Raw genomic sequence first — 27,149 nt, forward strand, 5'->3', positions numbered from 1 at the left:
CTTTTACTTGAGTTAATATATGTTGCAGTAGTGCTACTCTTAGTAGATATAATCTTTTATAATTGAGATAATTATGAGGTACTGTGTTATAATGAGTTTACTCCTTAATAATTGTGACTCTGCGGTTCAATAATTACAAATTATCATTCTTACAATTATAAATATCTTCTTATAATGATCATACATTATACTGCTTTGTGATCGCGGTGGCCTTTATAATAAAATGAGTAAAAGATGCTTCGTGTTTATCCCGGATGTTCTGCTGAGCGGGTCCAGATGTTCGGATGTTCTCCCTCTGGAAGCATCTGGCTGCTGCTCGGCTCTGTCCGGGAGGATGGAGCATCATCAGCATCACATGCTGCTGGACCTGCTCTCCTCCAACATGGACCAGTGTTTGGGCCTGACGTCAGCCGTTACCGCCCTGCCCGCCCGCAGTATCTCTGCCTACAAACTGATGATGGAGACGGGGAGCAGCGGCCTCGCAATGGAGCCCATCCGGAGGCGGAAATAAGGCGCATTCAACCGAAGACCAACACTAGACGGACGGAAAGAGGGGGGACAACTTTCGGATGGGGACAAGGCCGATAATCTCCACTCCTGGCCCGGGAAGCGATGCCTCTCCGCGGTCAGTCGCCAGGGAGCGGCGGGCTGTGTCGCTCCGGTCCGGGGCTTCCCTAGTTTGGCAGAGCGCCTGTGATTGGAGCGCTGTGGAGGTAATTTAGGGTAAATGTTTCCTAAACCATAATTTTAAAAAAGAAAAACACACATAATGGACCTGAATCCGGAGGAAATAGTCCACCTTTAACAGGGTGGAGCTGCGGGTTAATAAATGATGAGGCATTCCGCTCGGCTCTCTAATTGAGGCTGCTGTAGATGTTTATGTCCGACAGGAACTCCAGCGGTCCGATGTTGTGCCTCAACAATGGCACAGGTGCTTGTTTACCAGCTGGAGATGCTGACGGCTGCTTTCAGCCCCGGCTTTAACACCAAATACCCCGACTGTTGGCTGTTTATGCGATCCGACGCGCCGCTGCTGCCAGTGGGCTGATTCGGGTCTCATCGGGTTCTCCAGAACTGCGGGGCCTTTATGTTTCTGTGAAATATGCCCGGGCCTCGTCCAGAACAAAGTGATGGAGAGCAGATGTGAGCGACCAGCGGGGAAACCTTTCTGCAACTAAGGCGCAGCAGCAGGAGAGCCATCATGTCCAAAGCGGTCAGCAGCAAGGAGAAGAAATCCTTCAGCAAGAAGCTGTTCCGGAGGAGCTCGGTCCGATCCGTGGGGAGCTTCATGAACAGAGTCCTCCGGACCCTGTCCACGCTCTCCCACTTCGGAACCGACGAGCAGGCCGCCGACGACGAGAAGGACGAGGCGGCTTTAATACCGAGCACTACCGGAGGCTCCGTCCCGTCCGACGACAGCGACTGCGGGGGGTTCCCCTTCGGGGACAAGGTGCCCGGTGTCGCCGGGCTCAAGAACCACGGTAACACCTGCTTCATGAACGCCATCCTGCAGTGCCTGAGCAACACGGAGCTGTTCGCGGAGTACCTGGCTCTGGAGCAGTTCCGGGGGGGAGAGGCGAGCAGCGGCAGTAGCGAGAAGGCGAAGCCCAACGGGGCGCCGCTGGTCCAGAAGAAGGGGAGCAGCCAGCCGCAGGAGGCGGGAGAGGTGACGGAGCAGCTGTCCGGGCTGGTCCGGGCTCTCTGGACCTTCGAGTACACACCGCAGCACAGCAGGGACTTCAAGGTAAACTTTGGGGGAGATACAGGGGCGTTTCCAGAAAGTTTTAAAAGGGTTGTTCTGATAATAGTAGCAAAATATCCTCAAAAGTTTCCAAACAAAGTTTTGTTTAAGTATCAGAATACTTTTCAAGTATTACCAAGAATTATCCTAGAAGAAGATTTAGATTTGGGGTAATTTTCCTGTTATAAGAACATAAACACAGCACTGTAAAACATTTAATGGTGGTTTAACTTGAAAATGAAAGTCCACCTGCTGCCCTGAAAATGCAAATTAAGTCAACAAGAAAATAGTTTTGGTTTTAACTCATAAATTAAAGTTCATGAAGTTGATTTAACAACAGGAGACAAGTTGTCTGAACATTGTTTTAAAGTTCATTAATCTTAAATTGTGAGTTTTAACTTAATGCTGCAACTTAAACCAAATAATTATTTCACAAAATGCAAGAAAAAAAACTGTCCTCACCCAGTTAAAGAGCCACATTTCTCTGTTATTTTACTCACAATATCAATTTATAACAACTTATTTTACTGTAGAATAATTTAAATTCTTGTTTCAAATTGCAGGAACCAAATTTCTGACCTGATGATGAATTTTATGAAACATCTGAATGAATTCAGCTCAGAAACATTTAGTGTGAACAGAACATTATCCTCAAACTTTGCAAACTTCAGCTGCAGTAAAATAATTTTAATTCTAAGCTCTAAGTTTTAGACCAGGTCTCCTGATCACAATAAAACAGGTCTAAATCACAGCCACAAATAAATGACTCAGTTGACTCTTATAAATTATGACTGTTTTAAACAATGGGTGTCCAAATGATTTGCCACTTGGGTCAAAATTTTTGTAATCTTTTTAAAATAGTAATACAAAAGTAATTTTGTTAATTCAATTTTGTTTTTCCTACACAAACTAAACGTAATATTTTAATGAACAGAAGGACTGAAGCTGTTCAGTTTCCTAAATATTTGGAGTTGAAAATCTTGCAGTTGTGCAACAAGAGCTGGAATCGTGTCCTTCTCTCTTGCCATATTTACCCATGAGTTTCATGAACAGACGTGTCAAAATCTGTCTTTAAATTATAATTCATTGAATGTTTGTGGTTCCACTAGCAGTGACACTAAAAGTCTGGTTAATAAAAGTGGAATAATTTGTTTTGAACCTAAAAAGTTTTAATTTGTTGGCAAAAATCTTACCTGTCAAAATCAAAATCATGTCAAGAGCCGTAATTGGCCCTCCTACCGCATGTTTGGACACCCCATTGTTTAGATCTCGCTTTAATTAATTAAAAACTATTAAACACCAATTTTAGTAATTTTACTTTGCAACACAAATTAACAGAGTTCTTCTGAGCAGCAGCGTTTAAAGTTGGTTTAAAGTGTTTTATAGTGTTTTATTTGGGTCTTTATTTAGGGTTCAAGCTGGAGAACTTGAATACTTTTCTCTTAAAAATCTAAAACTCTCCTCTTCATTTTTAAACCAAAAAGCCCAAAAAGCTGCAGGACTAAAGTTATTTCCAGAATCTTGCAGCTTTATTGCAGGTAAAACATGTCCAACAACACAATAACAGTCAATCTAAAAGAGTGATGCATTTGCTTTATAAAGGCCACGTCTTTTCTCCAGCCGTGTCCCTGAGCCGCCGTTACATTCACTCTAAAACCACATTTCAGAAATGAAAACTTTGCCTCACACACACATGAAAGCCTGCTCATCATGGGCATATTCCTTTCAGGCCTGCAGCCTATTTTCTTTCAAAAGCCCAAAAAAGCTCAGAAGAAAAGCTAAACTGAAAAGGGTCATTGAGCATCAGCTTTACTCTTGACAGTCTGACTATTTTTGGACCTTTTTTCCTTTTTTTTCTACCTTGGTTGCCAGTCAGGATATAAACAGCCTGATTGGATATAGATCATTATTGTTAAAGGCAGAAGCACTGAATATGTAGAGCCAAATGGAAAATGAGGCTGAATTCTTAGTCAGATTAGCAGGATTTGTATTTTTAGGTTCTCATTTTTTGGTATTTTTGATTTTCTGTACTTCAAGTTTGTGTTACGCCTCAAACCAGAACCGGTTCTCTACTGTCCTGCAACTTTTCAATCCATATCAGCTCTGAAAGCGACTGAATCACATCTATTTCATGTCAGTTTGTCCTTCAACACTCATTGGATTCAGATGTGTTCCAGTAGCAACGCAAAACCACAACATTTTTCCAAGTGTTTTTAACTAATTTCTAGTGCAAAAACTTTGTACACTTGAAATAAGACGAACTAACTTAACAAATAACTTTTCCACGAGAAATATGAGCTTCTTTTAAGTCAACAATTCCTTAATATTAATTAGTTCTAGTTCCGCTGGCGCTGTTACCTAGCAACCCTAGCCAAGCCAAGCCCGTTACCTAGCAACCCTAGCCAAGCCAAGCCTGTTACCTAGCAACCCTAGCCAAGCCCAGCCCGTTACCTAGCAACCCTAGCCAAGCCCAGCCTGTTACCTAGCAACCCTAGCCAAGCCCAGCCCGTTACCTAGCAACCCTAGCCAAGCCTAGCCTGTTACCTAGCAACCCTAGCCAAGCCCAGCCCGTTACCTAGCAACCCAGTTCTAGTTTGACTGGCACATTATTCTACTCATAACATGGGAATGCTGTGTTATAAAATGTGTTAAAATCTGCCAGTGGAACTGGCACTAGATCCCATAAAGTCACTATTACATTTAAAGCTACGGCTAATTCTCATGAATCCTCATCTGAAATTGAGGTTTAAGTTATATATTTTTTTTCTTTGCAGACCTTTTCCTCAGCGCCAGGTTCAGTGGAGGAGCCACAGAAGTAAACCTGCCCTCTCCTGCTGAGGCTCTTAGTTATTTGTTTTTACCTCAGAAGTTAAAAGGATCATGCAGAGAAGAGCTTTACAAACACATTCAGTGTTTGCTTCTCCAATATTTGACATTTGATTGGCAAGAAAGAAAAAAGAGTAGAGGTGACCAGACTGTTGTTTAGTTTCTAATTAAAATATCTTAGGACACTTGAAATAAGACAAAGCGGTAACATTATGCTCTGCATGAGACTGACATGACTCTGTCATGAACATGACGGAGTCTTCATAAATGTTTATGACTGAAACTTTTAATGCAAAGTTGAACTGAAAGTTGAATTAAAAGTCCATTAGAAGTGTCATCTTGGCATTATTCGATAACTAAAGGCACATTAACTGCAAAGCTGCATTAAAACTTGCATTAATTTGAATGACACAACAATCAGCTAAAGTGTTACCGACAAAACTAACTTACAAANTATCATTGAGTTATTGACCTAAAACTCCCTCCTGTATTTTGTTTAAATGTTACCAGTACGTCAGTTTTGTTCTAACTCAGGTAGAGCAGAAATGCGTGGTAAGGTTTTGTGTTTTTGCAGTGTGAAGCTTCAGTTCGTTGTCGTTTCATTAAAAGGTTTTTGTGGAGCTCTGCTGACCTTTGAGGTCGTGCTGATTGCCGCCCCGGTCAGACTCGCTGAATATTTTATGATGGCACAATGTCAAAGGAGCCCAGCGGGTCGCAGAGCAGGAAACCAGCCTGTGTAAACGCCGGGTTGTTTCTCTTCCTGCCGCCTGCAGAACGTCGTGTCGAAGAGTGCCCTGCAGTTCAGAGGGAACTCCCAACACGACGCGCAGGAGTTCCTCCTCTGGCTGCTGGACCGAGTCCACGAAGACCTCAACCAGATCATCCACCCGGACAGCAGACCCCCCCGGAAGGTGAGCGCGCTTTCAGGCTGCATGTGATGCTGCAGAATCAGCAGAGGAATTAGGGTTAACGTGTTCTGCGCTGTGTCAGCCTCCAGTAGAGGAAGAAGCGGTTCCTGAAGGATCTCCGCTGCCAGCGCCTGGATCTTTTGTTCAGGAACTGTTTCAGGCTCAATACAGGTGAAATCCTCACTTCTTACTGTTTATTAAACCTTTATGCCCCAAGTTTCAAATCTCCACCAGGATATTTTTGCTTATTTTAATTGTACGATGTTCTTTAAATGTCTTGTGAGTAAATTTGCTTGTTTCAATATCCAGGAAGTTTAGCAATTTACCGTCTATTAAACGAGTGTTTCATCAGAGTAAACCGAAGAAAACCATAACAACCCAACATCGGCTGTGCAACGTCTCCCCTTTCAGAAACGGTTTGAATTTTTCAGCTCGCGCAAAGTGTTTCAGAGTTCTGTAAAAATGTATCGTTGGTGACATCTTTCAGCTGATGAGGGTTAAACATCGCTCTGCTCAAAGGAAGATATAAAAAAAAAAAAACTAAATCTCCAGCATATTACTAAGAATTTCCCTGGCAGCATTATTAGCCTGGCGGGCCACCAGGTTTACTTGTCCCCCACCAGGCTAAGAATTGTTCTTTTTTTGCATCTTTAATGATTTCTACGTTTTACGAACACAGCCCACAGGAAAACATGTTTTATTTAGTCCACTTCTGTATTTTATTTGTTGTTGATGTTTTCTTTCCAAAATTTCCCGTCAACTTAACATTTTTTTGACACAAAAACATGATGAGCAGCTGGTGAACTGCCAGATTGGGACGCCAACAACTTCAATAAGATAACTAAACCATTTGTTTGATAGAAATTATTTACAAGATAAAATGGAAAATATGGTGGTGAAATGGGTTATTAATGCTATTTTTCAGATACAGAGGGGACAAAAGGTGTAAACATATTTATTTGTAAAAAACTTCAGCTAATTGTGACGGTTCCGGTGAAGCTGACCGGATCTGTTCTGGTTCTCCTGTGTGACTCTTCAGGTCTTCGCTGACTTGTCCTCACTGCCAGAAACAGAGCAACACGTTTGATCCTTTCCTCTGCATCTCACTGCCAATCCCAGTACCTCACACCCGGTAAGGAAACGCTGCAGCTGGACCTGGATCGAGACAGAACCAGGCCGGTTCTGATCCTGAACCCAGTTCTACGGAAGAGGAGGAGGGCCACTAAACCCCTGATATTTTAATCTCTAAGAATAAAGTCAGATTTTTTTTCTAAAATAGTCAGATGTCAAAAAGAAACAATTTTGAATTTGGAGATTAAAGTCTTTTTTCCCCCTAATAAAAATCTTGATTTTAAGATTTAAGTCAAAATTCTAAAATTAATGTCAATCCTTTTTTTCTCTATAAAAGCCAGAGTTTTTGTCTTGTTTTTCTAAATAGAAATCTATTTTTCTTCAGTAGGCTGAATCCTTTTCTGTAAAATAAATTTTCTTCCGTAAAATTCAGGGCAGGGAAAAGCTACATTCAGACGAAGCATCAGCTTATGACTCCAGTCGTCTGCCGTGTCCTGCAGGCCTCTGTACGTGACGGTGGTGTACCAAGGGAAGTGTTCTCACTGCATGCGGGTCGGGGTGGCCGTGCCGCTGTCGGGCACCGTGTCCAGACTGCGGCAAGCTGTGGCTCAGGAGACCAAGATCCCCGCCCAACAGGTACAGGCCACTTTATTCTGCCAAAAATAAGAGGATTTCAGAAATATGTGCTGCTGAAAGCGTGACGTTAGAGAAATGAGGATTAGATGTTATTATTAGACGTCCGGTGGTGTTTGATGTGTTATTAGTGCCTGCGCCTCTTCAGCCCACACGCTGTTTGTGTCTCCTGTTGCCGGGCAGATCGTCCTCACTGAGATGTACTTCGATGGCTTTCACCGCTCCTTCTGCGACGACGACGAAGACCTGGAGATCATTCAGGAGAGCGACTCCATCTTCGCTTTCGAGACGCCTGAGCTGTTCAGGCCGGAGCAGATCCGGTCCAAACGGGGCGGGACCACATCAGGTGCATTCCTCCAAATGCAAAACGTATTCACACTAAAGCTGCAGCTAACGATTCATCGATTAATTTGACAAAAAACACTTAAGCTAACCTTATGCAACTTTAGAAATACATTTGAAAAAGGAAGTAAAACATTCAGTGTCTTTTTTAAATAAGAAGATAAACATTTCTTTTGTCTACATTTGACCAACATTATTTTAACATCAACGTGTAAAAAGTTTGACCCTTCCTGCATTAATACAGTTTATTAATTTTTACATTAATTGATTAATAAAAGGTGCTTAAAACTAATTTTTTTTTACTTCAGATTTTGAACCAAGTGAAGCTGAAACTGCCACTTGTAGAGCTTTAGGTAGATTATGTTTCCATATAAAGAAGTTTTTATTTTTATCTTAAATACAGAATTATTTTTTGTACAGTTTGGCTTCATCACGGCTCTGTGTGTTGTTGTTGCAGCTAATTGGCCTTTTTCAGTCTGAATACTCCAGTTAACGATTAATCGATGACTGAAGTTGTTGACAATTATTTCACTACTCACGATCAATCCGATTAATCGCTTCAACCTTGAATTTGATCACATTTTGGGATTTTATGTGACAAAGTGGTGTGTAGTTCTGAAGGAATGTGAGGTTAACATAAATCTGAAAAGTGTGGCGTACATTTTTACTCTTCCAGAGCCAATACTTCTTATAATCACAAGTCTTCCCAGGTCTCTACCAGCTTTTTACATCTAGACATTGACATTTATGCTTCTGCTTCTTTGCAAATTAGCTCTGATTGGGTCTGAACTTTGACTAGGCCATTCCGACATATGATTTACTTTTGATCTTTGCAATGTTCTTCAGCCTTGAAGCCCCAGACTGATGTATATTCAGAGCAAAATGTCTATATGTGTATATATACAAAAATAATGCACATCTATATTTTATAGTATTTTAAATATAAATTTGAGTACAGCAGCGATGAGCTGATGATGCCACTGCCATGAACAAACTGTTATTTTTGCTTAAAATGCTTAACTTTTAACGTAGTGATCAGTTTTTTGCTCAATCCTAGCTGAAAAGCATTGTTTTATACCTACTTTTATGCTAAAGTGTTTAAAAACATACCAAAAATGTCAAATCAGAAGCCTCATGACCCCCCAAATAATAAACCTTTAAATTGGAAGCTTTTCTGTAATGAAATGTGAAAAGAAAAAGGAGAAATTAGAGATGGAGCTGTTGGGGGAAATATTTTTTACAGTGCAGATTGTCGTGTGCTGCTTTCAGGGAGCCCACATGCAAACCTCAATCAGAACAACCTGAAGTACGGGACGGACAACAACAGGATCTCGGGCCAGATCCCAGAGCCCAGCACGCCGCCTCAGAGCCCCAACAAGAACAGCGGCCAGGCGGAGAAGATCGTGCTGCTGGTGTGCAACCGGGCCTGCGCCGGACAGCAGGGGCGCAGGTCCTGCACCCGTCACCTCTGGGTCAAAGCTTCAGCCAATAAGCTCCAAGCTTTCTAAACCTCGTTGTTCTCATGATGCCTGCAGGTTTGGGAATCCCTTTATCCTCTACTTGGAGCGCACAGTGACGTGGGACACACTGCAGACAGAGATTCTGGAGAAGATGCGGCATCTTTTGCGTCCCGGCGCCATCGTTCAGGTAAATCCCTTTAAATATGAAATGTTTGTTTGTGCTGCTTTAATGTTGCAGTTCCTTTGACTTCCTGCAGGTGGGGCCCTTCACGTTGCGTGTGGTGGGAGTGGTGGGAATCACATACCTACTGCCTCAGGAGGAGCAGCCGCTCTGCCATCCCTCTGTGGAGAGGTAATACCATCCACCACCACAGGGGGGCAGTAGTGGATTAAATAGTTCATAGCTGAGAAAAGATTAAGACAGGATCCACTGATTTTAACCTTTATGGTGCATGGATTAGATTTAAAACACAAAAAGTAAAAGAATAAACACAAATTAAAAGGAGCAAAACTTTCAGTGAAACAGGAAATAACTGTTGATCGAAACGACCACAAAAGATTAAAATCAGTCAAATCTGACTTCCTGGATGGAAATAAAACAAAGGATGGAGAGAGAAACGTTACACAGCACTGGAAATTCAAAAACCACTTGAAAAACAAAACTTTTAATTCTGTTCTGTCATTTTTAATTACGTTGGTTCCCTGGGGTATAATACATTTACAAATACACAGCTATTTTCATGTGTTATATGTTTTTCCCCCTTCTTGGAGACTGGATAACAGAAATGGATCTATAACTTTATATTTGTATGTCACAGAAACCCGTACATAATAAATTACTATATAAACATCTGTAGATACTTTCAAAAATAAACCTTTTGTGTGTTTTATAGGAATTGTTTGAGATGTCATCCACAGATTTCCCTCCAAAAAACAATTTCTTAATCCCTTGTAAACGAAAAAAACTAACAAAAACAAAACAACAACAAACACACTTCTACCCTGAATATAACCTAGAAAACGTGTTTATCCCACCAATTAATGCATATGAAGCTTGGACTATGCTGCCATCTAGTGGGCACATTAATCTCCAGTCTAAATTAGGTTATTTTCTTACTACTTAAATTTATACAAGATGTATTTATAAAGTTCAAATTAACAATCTCTAATTGTGAATAGAATAAAATAATCATTTTATTCGCCTCAGATGTGTCAGCAGCAGAATAAAGTCCATAAAGAAAGCAAACCAACGTAGCAGAAATAAAAAGTCAATGATTGCAAGTGGATTTAGGCAGCAAGTGGTGAAAATTGTGTGATTTTCACTGCTTTTAGAAAGAAAAAATGAAATTTCCCTCCATTTTTTAGCATGAGTTAAAGCTACTGTACGGAAGCATTTTACTGCCAGAGTGGGGAAATAAATACAAGAGCAGCATCTCGTTAACATTTTAACGAGATGCTGCTCCAGTATTTATTTCCCCACTCTGGCAGTTAAACGCTTTTCTACTTCTGTAATAAAACATGAATGTATTTATTTTTTTTTTAGCAGGGGAGGATACAGTATTAACATGAAAACTATTTTCCAACAGGGCTTTCAAGTCCTGCGGCCCAGGAGGTCCACCTCATGTCAAGATTGTTGTCGAATGGGACAAGGAGACAAAAGACTAGTAAGTGCCAAACACACTCCTCANCCAGTAGCAACGCAAAACCACAACATTTTTCCAAGTGTTTTTAACTAATTTCTAGTGCAAAAACTTTGTACACTTGAAATAAGACGAACTAACTTAACAAATAACTTTTCCACGAGAAATATGAGCTTCTTTTAAGTCAACAATTCCTTAATATTAATTAGTTCTAGTTCCGCTGGCGCTGTTACCTAGCAACCCTAGCCAAGCCAAGCCCGTTACCTAGCAACCCTAGCCAAGCCAAGCCTGTTACCTAGCAACCCTAGCCAAGCCCAGCCCGTTACCTAGCAACCCTAGCCAAGCCCAGCCTGTTACCTAGCAACCCTAGCCAAGCCCAGCCCGTTACCTAGCAACCCTAGCCAAGCCTAGCCTGTTACCTAGCAACCCTAGCCAAGCCCAGCCCGTTACCTAGCAACCCAGTTCTAGTTTGACTGGCACATTATTCTACTCATAACATGGGAATGCTGTGTTATAAAATGTGTTAAAATCTGCCAGTGGAACTGGCACTAGATCCCATAAAGTCACTATTACATTTAACGCTACGGCTAATTCTCATGAATCCTCATCTGAAATTGAGGTTTAAGTTATATATTTTTTTTCTTTGCAGACCTTTTCCTCAGCGCCAGGTTCAGTGGAGGAGCCACAGAAGTAAACCTGTCCTCTCCTGCTGAGGCTCTCAGTTATTTGTTTTTACCTCAAAAGTAAATAGGTTCATGCAGAGAAGAGCTTTACAAACACATTCAGTGTTTGCTTCTCCAATATTTGACATTTGATTGGCAAGAAAGAAAAAAGAGTAGAGGTGACCAGACTGTTGTTTAGTTTCTAATTAAAATATCTTAGGACACTTGAAATAAGACAAAGCGGTAACATTATGCTCTGCATGAGACTGACATGACTCTGTCATGAACATGACGGAGTCTTCATAAATGTTTATGACTGAAACTTTTAATGCAAAGTTGAACTGAAAGTTGAATTAAAAGTCCATTAGAAGTGTCATCTTGGCATTATTCGATAACTAAAGGCACATTAACTGCAAAGCTGCATTAAAACTTGCATTAATTTGAATGACACAACAATCAGCTAAAGTGTTACCGACAAAACTAACTTACAAATTATTCTTCAGACATGGTGGGTTGTTTTTTTGCGTTAATTCTTTTTTTTGTTTTTTTTTTTGTAGTAGTTGCTCCGGCGGCTTATTTTTTTTCTTTTTTTTTTTTTTTTTTATCTTCTTCTTTTCCTCATAGGGGGGGTGTCTTTTTTGTTGTGAGTTAATTTGTCTGTGGGTGTAGCTCGTTTTTTTTTTTATTATCATTGAGTTATTGACCTAAAACTCCCTCCTGTATTTTGTTTAAATGTTACCAGTACGTCAGTTTTGTTCTAACTCAGGTAGAGCAGAAATGCGTGGTAAGGTTTTGTGTTTTTGCAGTGTGAAGCTTCAGTTCGTTGTCGTTTCATTAAAAGGTTTTTCTGGAGCTCTGCTGACCTTTGAGGTCGTGCTGATTGCCGCCCCGGTCAGACTCGCTGAATATTTTATGATGGCACAATGTCAAAGGAGCCCAGCGGGTCGCAGAGCAGGAAACCAGCCTGTGTAAACGCCGGGTTGTTTCTCTTCCTGCCGCCTGCAGAACGTCGTGTCGAAGAGTGCCCTGCAGTTCAGAGGGAACTCCCAACACGACGCGCAGGAGTTCCTCCTCTGGCTGCTGGACCGAGTCCACGAAGACCTCAACCAGATCATCCACCCGGACAGCAGACCCCCCCGGAAGGTGAGCGCGCTTTCAGGCTGCATGTGATGCTGCAGAATCAGCAGAGGAATTAGGGTTAACGTGTTCTGCGCTGTGTCAGCCTCCAGTAGAGGAAGAAGCGGTTCCTGAAGGATCTCCGCTGCCAGCGCCTGGATCTTTTGTTCAGGAACTGTTTCAGGCTCAATACAGGTGAAATCCTCACTTCTTACTGTTTATTAAACCTTTATGCCCCAAGTTTCAAATCTCCACCAGGATATTTTTGCTTATTTGAATTGTACGATGTTCTTTAAATGTCTTGTGAGTAAATTTGCCTGTTTCAATATCCAGGAAGTTTAGCAATTTACCGTCTATTAAACGAGTGTTTCATCAGAGTAAACCGAAGAAAAACATAACAACCCAACATCGGCTGTGCAACGTCTCCCCTTTCAGAAACGGTTTGAAGTTTTCAGCTCGCGCAAAGTGTTTCAGAGTTCTGTAAAAATGTGTCGTTGGTGGCATCTTTCAGCTGATGAGGGTTAAACATCGCTCTGCTCACAGGAAGATATAAAAAAAACAACTAAATCTCCAGCATATTACTAAGGATTTCCCCGGCAGCATCATTAGCCTGGCGGGCCACCAGGTTTACTTGTCCCCCACCAGGCTAAGAATCGTTCTTTTTTTGCATCTTTAATGATTTCTACGTTTTACGTACACAGCCTACAGGAAAACATGTTTTATTTAGTCCACTTCTGTATTTGATTTGTTGTTGATGTTTTCTTTCCAAAATTTCCCGTCAACTTAACATTTTTTTGACACAAAAACATGATGAGCAGCTGGTGAACTGCCAGATTGGGACGCCAACAACTTCAATAAGATAACTAAACCATTTGTTTGATAGAAATTATTTACAAGATAAAATGGAAAATATGGTGGTGAAATGGGTTATTAATGCTATTTTTCAGATACAGAGGGGACAAAAGGTGTAAACATATTTATTTGTAAAAAACTTTGGCTAATTGTGACGGTTCCGGTGAAGCTGACCGGATCTGTTCTGGTTCTCCTGTGTGACCCTTCAGGTCTTCGCTGACTTGTCCTCACTGCCAGAAACAGAGCAACACGTTCGATCCTTTCCTCTGCATCTCACTGCCAATCCCAGTACCTCACACCCGGTAAGGAAACGCTGCAGCTGGACCTGGATCGAGACAGAACCAGGCCGGTTCTGATCCTGAACCCAGTTCTACGGAAGAGGAGGAGGGCCACTAAACCCCTGATATTTTAATCTCTAAGAATAAAGTCAGATTTTTTTTCTAAAATAGTCAGATGTCAAAAAGAAACAATTTTGAATTTGGAGATTAAAGTTTTTTCCCCTAATAAAAGTCCTGATTTTAAGATTTAAGTCAAAATTCTAAAATTAATGTCAATCCTTTTTTTCTCTATAAAAGCCAGAGTTTTTGTCTTGTTTTTCTAAATAGAAATCTATTTTTCTTCAGTAGGCTGAATCCTTTTCTGTAAAATAAATTTTCTTCCGTAAAATTCAGGGCAGGGAAAAGCTACATTCAGACGAAGCATCAGTTTATGACTCCAATCGTCTGCCGTGTCCTGCAGGCCTCTGTACGTGACGGTGGTGTACCAAGGGAAGTGTTCTCACTGCATGCGGGTCGGGGTGGCCGTGCCGCTGTCGGGCACCGTGTCCAGGCTGCGGCAAGCTGTGGCTCAGGAGACCAAGATCCCCGCCCAACAGGTACAGGCCACTTTACAGCCATTATTCTGCCAAAAATAAGAGGATTTCAGAAATATGTGCTGCTGAAAGCGTGACGTTAGAGAAATGAGGATTAGATGTTATTATTAGACGTCCGGTGGTGTTTGATGTGTTATTAGTGCCTGCGCCTCTTCAGCCCACACGCTGTTTGTGTCTCCTGTTGCCGGGCAGATCGTCCTCACTGAGATGTACTTCGATGGCTTTCACCGCTCCTTCTGCGACGACGACGAAGACCTGGAGATCATTCAGGAGAGCGACTCCATCTTCGCTTTCGAGACGCCTGAGCTGTTCAGGCCGGAGCAGATCCGGTCCAAACGGGGCGGGACCACATCAGGTGCATTCCTCCAAATGCAAAACGTATTCACACTAAAGCTGCAGCTAACGATTCATCGATTAATTTGACAAAAAACACTTAAGCTAACCTTATGCAACTTTAGAAATACATTTGAAAATGGAAGTAAAACATTCAGTGTCTTTTTTAAATAAGAAGATAAACATTTCTTTTGTCTACATTTAACCAACATTATTTTAACATCAACGTGTAAAAAGTTTGACCCTTCCTGCATTAATACAGTTTATTAATTTTTACATTAATTGATTAATAAAAGGTGCTTAAAACAATTTTTTAACTTCAGATTTTGAACCAAGTGAAGCTGAAACTGCCACTTGTAGAGCTTTAGGTAGATTATGTTTCCATATAAAGAAGTTTTTATTTTTATCTTAAATACAGAATTATTTTTTGTACAGTTTGGCTTCATCACGGCTCTGTGTGTTGTTGTTGCAGCTAATTGGCCTTTTTCAGTCTGAATACTCCAGTTAACGATTAATCGATGACTGAAGTTGTTGACAATTATTTCACTACTCACGATCAATCCGATTAATCGCTTCAACCTTGAATTTGATCACATTTTGGGATTTTATGTGACAAAGTGGTGTGTAGTTCTGAAGGAATGTGAGGTTAACATAAATCTGAAAAGTGTGGCGTACATTTTTACTCTTCCAGAGCCAATACTTCTTATAATCACAAGTCTTCCCAGGTCTCTACCAGCTTTTTACATCTAGACATTGACATTTATGCTTCTGCTTCTTTGCAAATTAGCTCTGATTGGGTCTGAACTTTGACTAGGCCATTCCGACATATGATTTACTTTTGATCTTTGCAATGTTCTTCAGCCTTGAAGCCCCAGACTGATGTATATTCAGAGCAAAATGTCTATATGTGTATATATACAAAAATAATGCACATCTATATTTTATAGTATTTTAAATATAAATTTGAGTACAGCAGCGATGAGCTGATGATGCCACTGCCATGAACAAACTGTTATTTTTGCTTAAAATGCTTAACTTTTAACGTAGTGATCAGTTTTTTGCTCAATCCTAGCTGAAAAGCATTGTTTTATACCTACTTTTATGCTAAAGTGTTTAAAAACATACCAAAAATGTCAAATCAGAAGCCTCATGACCCCCCAAATAATAAACCTTTAAATTGGAAGCTTTTCTGTAATGAAATGTGAAAAGAAAAAGGAGAAATTAGAGATGGAGCTGTTGGGGGAAATATTTTTTACAGTGCAGATTGTTGTGTGCTGCTTTCAGGGAGCCCACATGCAAACCTCAATCAGAACAACCTGAAGTACGGGACGGACAACAACAGGATCTCGGGCCAGATCCCAGAGCCCAGCACGCCGCCTCAGAGCCCCAACAAGAACAGCGGCCAGGCGGAGAAGATCGTGCTGCTGGTGTGCAACCGGGCCTGCGCCGGACAGCAGGGGCGCAGGTCCTGCACCCGTCACCTCTGGGTCAAAGCTTCAGCCAATAAGCTCCAAGCTTTCTAAACCTCGTTGTTCTCATGATGCCTGCAGGTTTGGGAATCCCTTTATCCTCTACTTGGAGCGCACAGTGACGTGGGACACGCTGCAGACAGAGATTCTGGAGAAGATGCGGCATCTTTTGCGTCCCGGCGCCATCGTTCAGGTAAATCCCTTTAAATATGAAATGTTTGTTTGTGCTGCTTTAATGTTGCAGTTCCTTTGACTTCCTGCAGGTGGGGCCCTTCACGTTGCGTGTGGTGGGAGTGGTGGGAATCACATACCTACTGCCTCAGGAGGAGCAGCCGCTCTGCCATCCCTCTGTGGAGAGGTAATACCATCCACCACCACAGGGGGGCAGTAGTGGATTAAATAGTTCATAGCTGAGAAAAGATTAAGACAGGATCCACTGATTTTAACCTTTATGGTGCATGGATTTGATTTAAAACACAAAAAGTAAAAGAATAAACACAAATTAAAAGCAGCAAAACTTTCAGTGAAACAGGAAATAACTGTTGATCGAAACGACCACAAAAGATTAAAATCAGTCAAATCTGACTTCCTGGATGGAAATAAAACAAAGGATGGAGAGAGAAATGTTACACAGCACTGGAAATTCAAAAACCACTTGAAAAACAAAACTTTTAATTCTGTTCTGTCATTTTTAATTACGTTGGTTCCCTGGGGTATAATACATTTAAATACACAGCTATTTTCATGTGTTATATGTTTTTCCCCCTTCTTGGAGACTGGATAACAGAAATGGATCTATAACTTTATATTTGTATGTCACAGAAACCCGTACATAATAAATTACTATATAAACATCTGTAGATACTTTCAAAAATAAACCTTCTGTGTGTTTTATAGGAATTGTTTGAGATGTCATCCACAGATTTCCCTCCAAAAAACAATTTCTTAATCCCTTGTAAACGAAAAAAACTAACAAAAACAAAACAACAACAAACACACTTCTACCCTGAATATAACCTAGAAAACGTGTTTATCCCACCAATTAATGCATATGAAGCTTGGACTATGCTGCCATCTAGTGGGCACATTAATCTCCAGTCTAAATTAGGTTATTTTCTTACTACTTAAATTTATACAAGATGTATTTATAAAGTTCAAATTAACAATCTCTAATTGTGAATAGAATAAAATAATCATTTTATTCGCCTCAGATGTGTCAGCAGCAGAATAAAGTCCATAAAGAAAGCAAACCAACGTAGCAGAAATAAAAAGTCAATGATTGCAAGTGGATTTAGGCAGCAAGTGGTGAAAATTGTGTGATTTTCACTGCTTTTAGAAAGAAAAAATGAAATTTCCCTCCATTTCTGAGCATGAGTTAAAGCTACTGTACGGAAGCATTTTACTGCCAGAGTGGGGAAATAAATACAGGAGCAGCATCTCGTTAACATTTTAACGAGATGCTGCTCCAGTATTTATTTCCCCACTCTGGCAGTTAAACGCTTTTCTACTTCTGTAATAAAACATGAATGTATTTATTTTTTTTTTAGCAGGGGAGGATACAGTATTAACATGAAAACTATTTTCCAACAGGGCTTTCAAGTCCTGCGGCCCAGGAGGTCCACCTCATGTCAAGATTGTTGTCGAATGGGACAAGGAGACAAAAGACTAGTAAGTGCCAAACACACTCCTCATTAAGCAGCGAGCAGATGTGTGTGTGTGTGTGTGTGTGTGTGTGTGTGAGGCGCCACGCCTCCTGTGTGACTCTGCTGTGCCACGCCCGCAGTCTGTTCAAGAGGACGGAGGACGAGTACATCCCGGATGCGGAGAGCGTGCGTCAGGTGAAGGAGCAGCATCTGCAGCCGCAGACCTGTTCGCTGGCCCAGTGCTTACAGCTGTACACCAAAGAGGAGCAGGTAGGCCGGGCCGACCCGGTTCACCGCCGGGCCGGAACCGATGAGTACAGACAGCGCCTCTCAAAACTATTCTTAGCCATTGAACTTTTCCACGTTTTGTCACGTTGCTTTAGACGTGTTTATTGGGATTTTATGTAAAAAAGCAGCACAAAGTAGGAGACATTTGGGAAAATGGAAGAAAAAGGAATTTTTTTTTTAATTACAAATTAGTGTTGAATGGGAATGTAACCCATCATTCATCATGGACGGTTCTCCTGCCCATCACAGGACACACACACACACACACACACACACACATACAGTCATGTTTTCATATCTTGTGGAGACAAACCCATTAACAGCATTTCCCCTCATGGGGCCCAAGGAAATGTCCCCACAATGAGCAATGGTCCCCAAAACCCCGTACCGCAAACAGAAAGAGATCCCCACGAAGAAATAAAAACCTGGTTCTCTCACACACACACACACCCCCACACAATTCTTAAGGATATTTTAATCAATCAAGCAATCAGTGAGAGAAATTAAGGAAGACTGGATTAAAATGAGTCTTCACATTTACCGTTTTGTCAAAACAGACCAAACCAAAAACATGATTGAAGGAAAATGTTTGATGGTTTTAAAATATTTAGAAAATCAATCAAGTTTATCTGTAAAACACATTTCAATAACAAGACATTTCAAAGTGCTTCACATCCTAAGAACACAAAGAAACACTAAATTTTTCCAAATTCCATCATTTACACATAATTTATTTTGGTTCAAAAGCAACTCTGACCAGGTGGGTTTTTAGACTAGATTTAAGGAACACAGTGTTTCGGCTTTTTTCAGTTTTCTGGAAGTTTGTTCCAGAAAACATAGAAAGCTCTACATAGAAGCTGAAAGCTGCTTCTCCATGTTTGGTTCTGGTTCTGGATGCAGAGCAGAACCAGAACCAGAATCAGAAGACCTGAGAGGTCTGGAAGGTTTCAGAGAGATAATTTTGCATAATAAACTAATGCACTATCATGGACTTTTAGCCAGTCCAGACTTGAACGAATGGGATTTAAACAGGTGCTGTAAAAACAATTCAATGCTAACAGGGAGCTTTACTCCAAATCAACTGAAGTTTATCCGAGTCTTTTTGTGTTCATGTGAGATATTTCCTAAATATTTTCCTGACCTCCAGCTCGCCCCGGATGATGCGTGGAGATGTCCACACTGCAAGCAGCTGCAGCAGGGCAGCATCAAGCTGAGTCTGTGGACGCTGCCAGACATCCTCATCCTTCACCTCAAGCGCTTCAGACAGGTACACACATCTCTGGATGACAGATTGATTTCCCTTCCAGTACCAATATCTGAGATTTAGTACCAGCTGATGCCAATCCGATACATGAAAGCAGTAATGTTTCTTTTTTAAACACAGGCGTAAATGTGCTGAATTGCATATTTATTTGCCATTTCTTCGCCAGTACAGCACCCTTTACACCAACAGCTTCAGAAGCTTGGTGAAACATGTCAAAACAACTTTAATTTGTTCAGTCAGTTCAATTAGGGGTAGAACAGCCAATGGAAAAGAAATAATAAAGAAACTGACAAAAACTAAGTTGACTCACGTAGTCAAAAATGTAAGACAAAAAATAAACTGACAAATTTTCTTTCAAATGGTTCAGAAAGTATAGTTAGGAATTCTGAATAATAATAAAATAATAATAAAGCATGACGTTGAATCAGAGCAAAAAGCACAGAATTAGATTAAATAGATCAACAAATCAAGTTTATTTGTATAGCACATTTCAACATGGTATTTACATCATAAAAAAAAACAAAACAATTGGAACTACATTTTTTCAGGTTTTGTCATAACATGTCAAAATGTTGATTAATGTTCCATTAATAATGTCTCAGCAGTAACTAACCAGCTGGGATTTTAGTACAGAGTTAAAAGAACTCAGTGTTTCGACTGTTTTGCAGTTTTCTGGAAGTTTGTTCCAGATTTGAGATGCATAGAAGCTGAATGCTGCTTCTCCCTGTTTGGTTCCGGTTCTGGATACAACAGTAGATCAGTAAGCCGTTCAGTGATTTATAAACTAACATCAGTACTTTAAAGTTTGTTCTCGGAGCTGCAGGGAGCCGGTGTAGATCAACATCAGGACCGATACAGATATTAATATCAGAACAGACAAAGGCTCAGCCCAACATAGATATACACAGTTAAGACAGGGTGCAACACAAATATGTACATATACATACATTCATGGGTCATCTATCACAATGCTGTTTAGTATGGATGCAACAGTAGAATTTGTGAAACGGAAATAAGGATCCAAATACGTGAAAATTGGCCCTTTGCAGAGGCAGGTGAATTATTCCAAAGGACGAGTTTGTCCAAGATGTCGTGGAAGGAGGTTCATCTCTGATCCATCACAAAAAGATGTTCTTACAGGCAGCATAGGAGAGAATAACCTGCAAGGACCAGGACTAAATCTGCTGTCCCTGCATCCTAACGAGAGTCAAGGAAACTCCAAATATGTCGCTCAGATCTTTCAGGACGTCCGACTAACACATCGGAATCAATGAATATATGAACCCGGTGCTGACTTGCATTCAACACAGTTAATTGTTTAAAAATATTGTTCATGTTTGTGTCTGTCAGGACGGGGATCGGCGCGTGAAGATGCAGAACATGGTGAAGTTCCCTCTCACAGGCATGGACATGGCACCGCACATGGTGAAGAGGAGCCAGAGCAGCTGGAGTCTCCCGTCCCACTGGTCGCCATGGAGACGGCCCTACGGCATGGGCCGGGACCCCGAGGACTACCTGTACGACCTGTACGCCGTGTGCAACCATCACGGCACCATGCAGGGGGGGCACTACACAGGTAGGCGTGGCCGGGTCGCAGCAATGGCTCCGGTGACTCCATTTTGTCTAAAACATTTTCCTCCTTTGTGACTTGCAGCTTACTGTAAGAACTCCATCGACGGCCAGTGGTATTGCTTCGACGACAGCGACGTTCATCCCATTTCTGAAGACGATGTGTGCAAACAGACGGGTTACATCCTGTTTTATCAAAGACGAGCTACCATCCCGTCCTGGTCTGCCAACAGCTCAGTTGGAGGTAACCTGTACTAGGATCTCGTTCCATCAGGCGAGGCTGAGACTTTCTGATATAAATACCGAACTGACTGAATGAAACAGGCTCTGCTGCACAGCTATGTCAATGCAACTGCATACAAAATCCTGACAAAAACACGTGGAAGCACAACTAAGTCAGCTGTTTTTAGGGCTGAATCGTGATCAATCGATTACTGAAATAAACTAATTTAGCCAAGAGGTAATTGTTGAAACTGGAGCATGGAGACTCATGAAAAAGGACTTTTGCTAAAACAACAACACAGTCAGAGCAGTAATTAAACCAAAGTTGTTTAAAAAATAAAACACTTCTGCATTAAAGATAAAAACAACATTGTCTTTAAATATGTCCTACTCAAAACTCCTCAAAGTGGCAGAATTTTAGTATCAACCAGTTCAAATTCTGTAAAAAAAATTATATTTTGCTACCCAATTATTAAATCAATCCATCCATCCGTCCATCCATCCATCCATCTGTCCATCCATCCATCCGTCCTCTAGCACCCTTGTCCCTCTGTGGGGTCGGGAGGTGCTGCTGCCTCTCCAGCTAACGTTCTGGGCGAGAGGCGGGTCACCCTGGACGGGTCACCAGTCTGTCACAGGGCAACAGTTATTAAGTGATTAATCCAAATAATAACGGTTATCTCTGCACTGTATGGTACAAGCAGAAATTGCTCAACTTTTAACATAAGATGTTTTTTTAGCTACAATTGATCAAGTGTTCTCTAAATTGTTATTGCATTTTAGGCAATAAAATATTTTCTTATTTTAAAAAGTAATTTAATTACTTAATTTGCTTTTCATGCACTTGTAATGTTGCATAAAAATTCTTAAGTGGTTAAATGAAAAACTTGTAGAACGTGCCAATTGTTTTTATCCGCCAGTAATTGATTGGAGAAATTATTATAAATAATTGCTATTTGCAAACAAAACAAACCATCATCCTTTTAAGAACTTCCTGTTGTCGTCTTTGTGGTTTTTAGCAGTAGTAACAGCCGGTTGTTGATCACATGACCAGTATGACGCAAAAAAAGAAAAAGTTTCCATTGCAGTTTTGCGAAATACATCTAATTTGATACGCCAAAAAAGTGTTTTCAAAACCGTCATGTTTCCATTGAGCTAATTTATTCTCGTAATTTCAATTTGTGCAATTTTATGGTTAATGGAAACTTTTGAAAATTCGAAGAAAATCCAGATTTTACATGTCACTTTTTTGTTATTTGGTTTTATTCGCCCTCTGCTTTGACCTTCAGGTTCCACCAGCTCTTCTCTGTGTGAGCACTGGATCAGTCGGCTGATGGGAAGCCGTCCTCCCAGCCAGGCCTCGTCTGGTTCCTCAAGACGCACCTCTCTGGCGTCTCTGTCCGAGTCTGCCGAGTTCGCCGGGGAACGGAGCGAGGACGACGGTGAGGAGCCCAGTCTTTCTCTGGACACACCTCTGTTGCTTCTGAGCATTGTGTCTCTATAAACCAAAATTTGATGGTTGTGTTTTCACCATGCAGGCCTTTCAACCCGACCAGCCGTCAGAGGCATGCAGAGGCAAACGTTCTCGTCACGATCGTCTATTGCCAGCCCTCTAGTTCTGAGTGAAAATGGCACAAAGCCATCCTGGTCTCACTCAGCCAAGCTCCAGCTCCGCTCCAACTCTCCCTCACGCTTCTCCCTGGAGTCCCATTCCTCTCCGACTCTGGAGCGGATCGGAGAGGTGGTTGATATCCAGCAGACATGCCCGAGTTTCACCAGTTCACCTAAGCCAGAGAAAATGCCAGGAGGGAAGTCGGCCCTCGCTGCATTGGACACCAATGTGGGAACTAAGAGGCTAATAGAGCAGGGGCGCTTCAAGTCTGTGGTACAGGCAGAGCAGAGGAGCTTGAACCCAACAGGGGAAAACAACAACACGGGGCAGGTCAGTCCTCGACATGGAATAGCCCCAAAGGATGTGAAGCAAAGAAACGGGAGTGCAGAAAGTGTTGGCATCAAAAGGACCTCAGGCAAGACTGGGCTGGACGGTGAAAGAAGTCCCAGGAAACGGCCTCCCACTTCCTCAACGTCCTCCAGCTCCCTTTCCCCTGCGTCTCCAGCCATCGACAAGTCGCCGTCTCGAACGCAGTCCAAGAGTGCAGCATCCGCCTCGAACACCAAGGACAAAAGCTCTGTGCCGCCTAAATCAAGCAAGGGAGGTTCCTCAAGAACAGCGACGCCTTCCAAGAAAACATCTTCCCAAACCACAGAGTCATTACATCCTGACGCGCAGCAGAGGAAGAGCGGCTCTCCGCAGACCTCACAGCCCCAGAAGAGGGCGTCAAACAGAGAGGGGAGCGAGAAAAACTCAGCTGGGGAAAGGACTAGAGCAGCAGACAGGAGCGCTAGTCGGGAGTCTTCGCGGGCGAGCGCCGTGTCGGATCGGAAGGTCAGCCATGGGGGGGCTTCCTCCAGGCTGACTGCGGCGAGTCGAGTTGAAGGCAGGTCAGGTAGAGCTGTGGAGGAGAGGCCAGCGGGCCGGAGCTCCAGCAGCAGCTCCTCTATGACCAGTCTCCGATCCTCAAGCGTTGGGGTTTCCTCCACCAGTTCAGCTCCGTCATCAAGGGGACCCAGAGGGACCAGCAAGACAGAGGACAAAGGTCTGTCCTTCTTCAAAACCGCTCTGAGGCCCAAGGAGAACCGCAAACCAGGCGAGAGCGGGAAATCGGATGCAAAAGCAATCCCAGAAGAAAGTGGCGGGGACACAACCCAGCGTGCGGCGAGCAAGAAAGTTCAGAATGCGGGTTCAGAACTGCACAGTTCAGCCAAAGATAAGGAATCCTCTAAAGTATCCGGTGCAGCTAAAAACTCTCTGCTGCCCTCTGCAAAATCCAAGCTCCCCGAAGCACAAACCCCGTCTCTAGCTGCCACGAAGGACCCAGCGAAGAAAGAACCGGCTAAAAAGACACTGCAGTCCAGGAAGATCCCAATCAATTCCTCACAAACTAGCCAGAGGTCCAAGTGATTCTTTAAAAGTCTGATAAGAGTCTTTCTGGTGCAGCTTTGAGGAGTTTTCCTTTCCTTGCCCTCCGACAAACATCTTTTAAAACCTTTCGGCGCTCACTGAATACCAGCTGCTGTAGAGGACGCGTACCTGAAAATTTATTTAGGAATGGATTTTAAACTAAAGCACTTTGTATGGATTGCATTGATTTTAAATAATATTATAGTGTATTGTAAATACGCATGGACATGTATGGAAATGATTGCCTTGTTCTGTCTGTAGCACTGCTGGGAGAGGAACGTCTCAGTCGGAGCTGAAAGTGAAAAGTGACTTTGCACACAATGGAAAGCAGACACAACTGAGATATGTTCGCCACCAAAGGAGGTTTATGGAGATTCTCAACATGCTGATGCAGTGAATAATTTTCTGAAATCACTTTGTACTGCTCTCCTTCAGTACCGAGAGCCATACGTCAACAACAAACATCAGTGCCTCAGATAATCAGTAGAAATATTTACCCAAAACCGTTTAACTTGCAGAAATTTGTAATTGAATACATTGATACTAAGCACTGAACCTGTAATTTTAAGTAAAAAAAAAACACATCTAAGCCTATGTAACCTGATCTACTGTTTACATATGCTCTTTGGTGTAGAAACTCTGCAGCAGCCTTTAATCTACATTTTATTTTCCCGTCCAGCCAAAAATCGTTGAGAGGCTAAGAGGCGTCACCGACGTTGACCAATCAGAAAGCTGGGTTTGCAGCGGCTCTTAATGCTTCGTTTACAGGCGATACAGCTTAAAAATACCCCAAATTTTTCATTCCAGATACAATTTTAATACATTCTTTTCTCACTTTAAAAGACAGAAAACATTTTCATAAAGTGGCTTTTATTTCAGTCGTCCCTTCTATGGGTTGTATGACGGCAAATTAGAGCCAGGCTATGAGAAGTTTTGCTTAATTATGAGAATATGCAGGAATTTTTGTTTAATTACAAATGCACAGTCATAATATTAACAGTATAAAGAAGCAATTTTGCTAGAAAAACATCTTAAAAATGAGGAAAAAAGTTGTTAAAGAAGGAAAAAAGCTTATTCTTGTGTTGGAGTTCTCATAAAATTACAATATTGTAATATTATGACTTTATCCTGGTAATGAAAAAAGAAAAACTAAATCTTAGCCTGACCATTATATTTCGTCGTAGACTTGACCTGAATTCAAAGTTCAAATAAATAGAAGTCGTCAAACAAAATGGCCGCTAACATTACTCTTAACTATGGATTCCCAAGGAAGGGATTGGTGGGGAGAAAAAAACTGATTTTCCAAAAATGAAGTCTTCTAAAAACCTAAAATCTGATGAATGTATCCATCGCCCAGCTCTACCCGTTTCCGCTCAGCCATGTCATCTGTTGCCACCTCTGCTGGCTGCTGAAACTGACCTGAGATGCCCATGATTGTCATGAGCATCCGCCTCTTCAAACTGCCAGACATCTCCGAACATTCCTCTCAGATCAACACAGGGTTAATGTGAAGAACAACAACAAAAAATCAACACCATCTCACGCGACAGAACAACACATCCAAAGACAGCCGGGATGTCTCTGCTGGACGCCATAACTGTACATAGAGCGAGCGCTGTGGTGTGTTTTAGTCAGCACATCCTGTCTTCATCACAGCTTGTGCACATTTTTAGCTTGAGAGTAGCTCAGCACCACCATGTTAACAGAGGCAGAGAAGAGTTCATAGTTCTCCAAGTGTATGGCAGTTGTTGCATGATATATTGCTTATGCATGCACCCAACTATGCAAGCAGATTCACTGAGTATGTAGAAGTGCTACTCCTGGATGTGTATTTTACTTTGTAAATGTAGAGTTCTCAGAGAGCATGTGAAGGCATCCTCTATTAAAGCTTTGTTTGCACATTCCTTCAAAGTAAAACACGTTTTGTATGAATGATAAGTATTGCTCATTCGCCCTCTCAAAGTAAATCGGCTCACATGCAAATGAATCTCCTCTCTACTGTATTCATTTGTGTCACATTTTGTCCCTCACTGCTGCACTTTTTTCTTTTACTGCCTTCAACATGAGTTGAGCAACAAAAACATGCAGCCGGCTCTACTGTCTGCTTTCATGTTTCATAGTTTGGGGTTTGCCGCGAACAGTTTGGAGCTTTTTTATTTAACCTGATCGACTTCGACAGGCCGGGAATACTTAAGACAAGCACTTAACCAAGCTGCCTTCAGCTTTTGTCTGAGGGTAAAAAATTGGTGTGCAATATTTATAGCATAGTTCTAATTTTTTTTTTTTACTAAATCAACCATTTGACCATTTGGGTCAGAAAAATAAAAGATGGGTATCTTAACATACATTTTTAGTAACTTTATGTTTGTTAACATTTACTGTCTGCATATTTCAAAAGTTTAAACAAAAACATCATGAATGTTTCCTTGGAAAAAGCCTGAGTAAACATTATATATATATATATATATATATATATATATATATATATATATATATATATATATATATACCTTATTTTTTTTGAAGAAAGAAGGTAAGAAAAAAAGTATATATACCGTTTTTCAAAACATTCATGGTGTTTTTTTCAAGTGGAGTTCTGTTAAAGTAACAATTTTGTTAACTTAGTTTAACATACACAATTGTCCATTATTGTAGGGGAATAAAGCATTAGAAAACTTGTTTAATTTTGTTTTATCCGTTGCTCATGCACCCCTCTTTCCAATGCAGCCCTGGGCAACTGCCCACTTGGTTCATGTCAAGAACCTGCATGCTAGTTGTTAAACATTTTTAGCAGTAAACAATCAAGCTAGCTACCTGTTAAGCTAGTGACCTGCCTAGCAGTTCACGCTAAGTCCTAAACCCTAAATTTTACAGCTACATGAATTCCCTAAGTATTATTTTCTGACCCAAATTATGTCCTAAAATGTGAGAAACAGAACAAAGAAAAACTAAACTTTCAGAGGAAATTCATATCTTAAAAAATGCTAATAAATCCTTGCAAATTGGTTTTCACAGGATATTCAGCCACCTTGAAGGATCTCCTACCTCTGGATTTTAATAACAGTTCATGCAAACTGTACTTTAGATTAAATGGTTAAAGGTCTACAAGTATTTATGTGAAAGACTGTGTCGGTTTGTGGTTCATTATGAGAAATGTTTAAGCACAGCAAATAGCTAAAATCCACAAATATGTGAGACTCCCTCTAAAAACATTTAC

At 41.4% G+C, this 27,149-nt stretch overlaps 1 protein-coding gene and 1 long non-coding RNA gene across 2 annotated transcripts; one reads left to right on the top strand and one right to left on the bottom strand.

Annotated features, from left to right (window-relative positions):
- Positions 1-222: 222 nt before the first annotated feature.
- Positions 223-24,971, top strand: LOC103151421 (ubiquitin carboxyl-terminal hydrolase 31-like). Its single transcript, XM_016681438.1, has 16 exons — positions 223-1,744; positions 5,341-5,478; positions 5,558-5,646; positions 6,515-6,607; positions 7,047-7,182; positions 7,363-7,525; positions 8,791-8,971; positions 9,057-9,168; positions 9,239-9,333; positions 10,568-10,645; positions 17,708-17,837; positions 19,003-19,122; positions 20,470-20,695; positions 20,774-20,932; positions 22,200-22,352; positions 22,449-24,971. The coding sequence occupies exons 1-16, from the start codon at positions 1,202-1,204 to the stop codon at positions 23,930-23,932; spliced, it is 3,900 nt and encodes a 1,299-aa protein (XP_016536924.1). The 5' UTR covers positions 223-1,201; the 3' UTR covers positions 23,933-24,971.
- LOC107838583 (uncharacterized) lies at positions 12,085-26,384 on the bottom strand. The gene is made up of 3 exons (XR_001664671.1): positions 25,083-26,384; positions 22,379-22,384; positions 12,085-12,096 (listed from the first exon to the last, which is right to left on the bottom strand). It is a non-coding gene; the product is annotated as an uncharacterized LOC107838583 (long non-coding RNA).
- Positions 26,385-27,149: the final 765 nt, after the last annotated feature.

This window comes from Poecilia formosa, unplaced genomic scaffold (assembly GCF_000485575.1).
Source record: "Poecilia formosa unplaced genomic scaffold, Poecilia_formosa-5.1.2 Scaffold281, whole genome shotgun sequence".
In the NCBI taxonomy this organism is placed as follows: domain Eukaryota; kingdom Metazoa; phylum Chordata; class Actinopteri; order Cyprinodontiformes; family Poeciliidae; genus Poecilia; species Poecilia formosa.

Excerpts from the sequence above, each read along its gene's own strand:
- LOC103151421 (XM_016681438.1), top strand. The coding sequence starts at position 1,202 with ATGTCCAAAGCGGTCAGCAGCAAGGAGAAGAAATCCTTCAGCAAGAAG. Across the intron at positions 8,972-9,056 it reads GCCGGACAGCAGGGGCGCAG|GTTTGGGAATCCCTTTATCC; the intron begins GTCCTGCACCCG and ends TGATGCCTGCAG. Across the intron at positions 19,123-20,469 it reads ACCTCAAGCGCTTCAGACAG|GACGGGGATCGGCGCGTGAA; the intron begins GTACACACATCT and ends TGTGTCTGTCAG.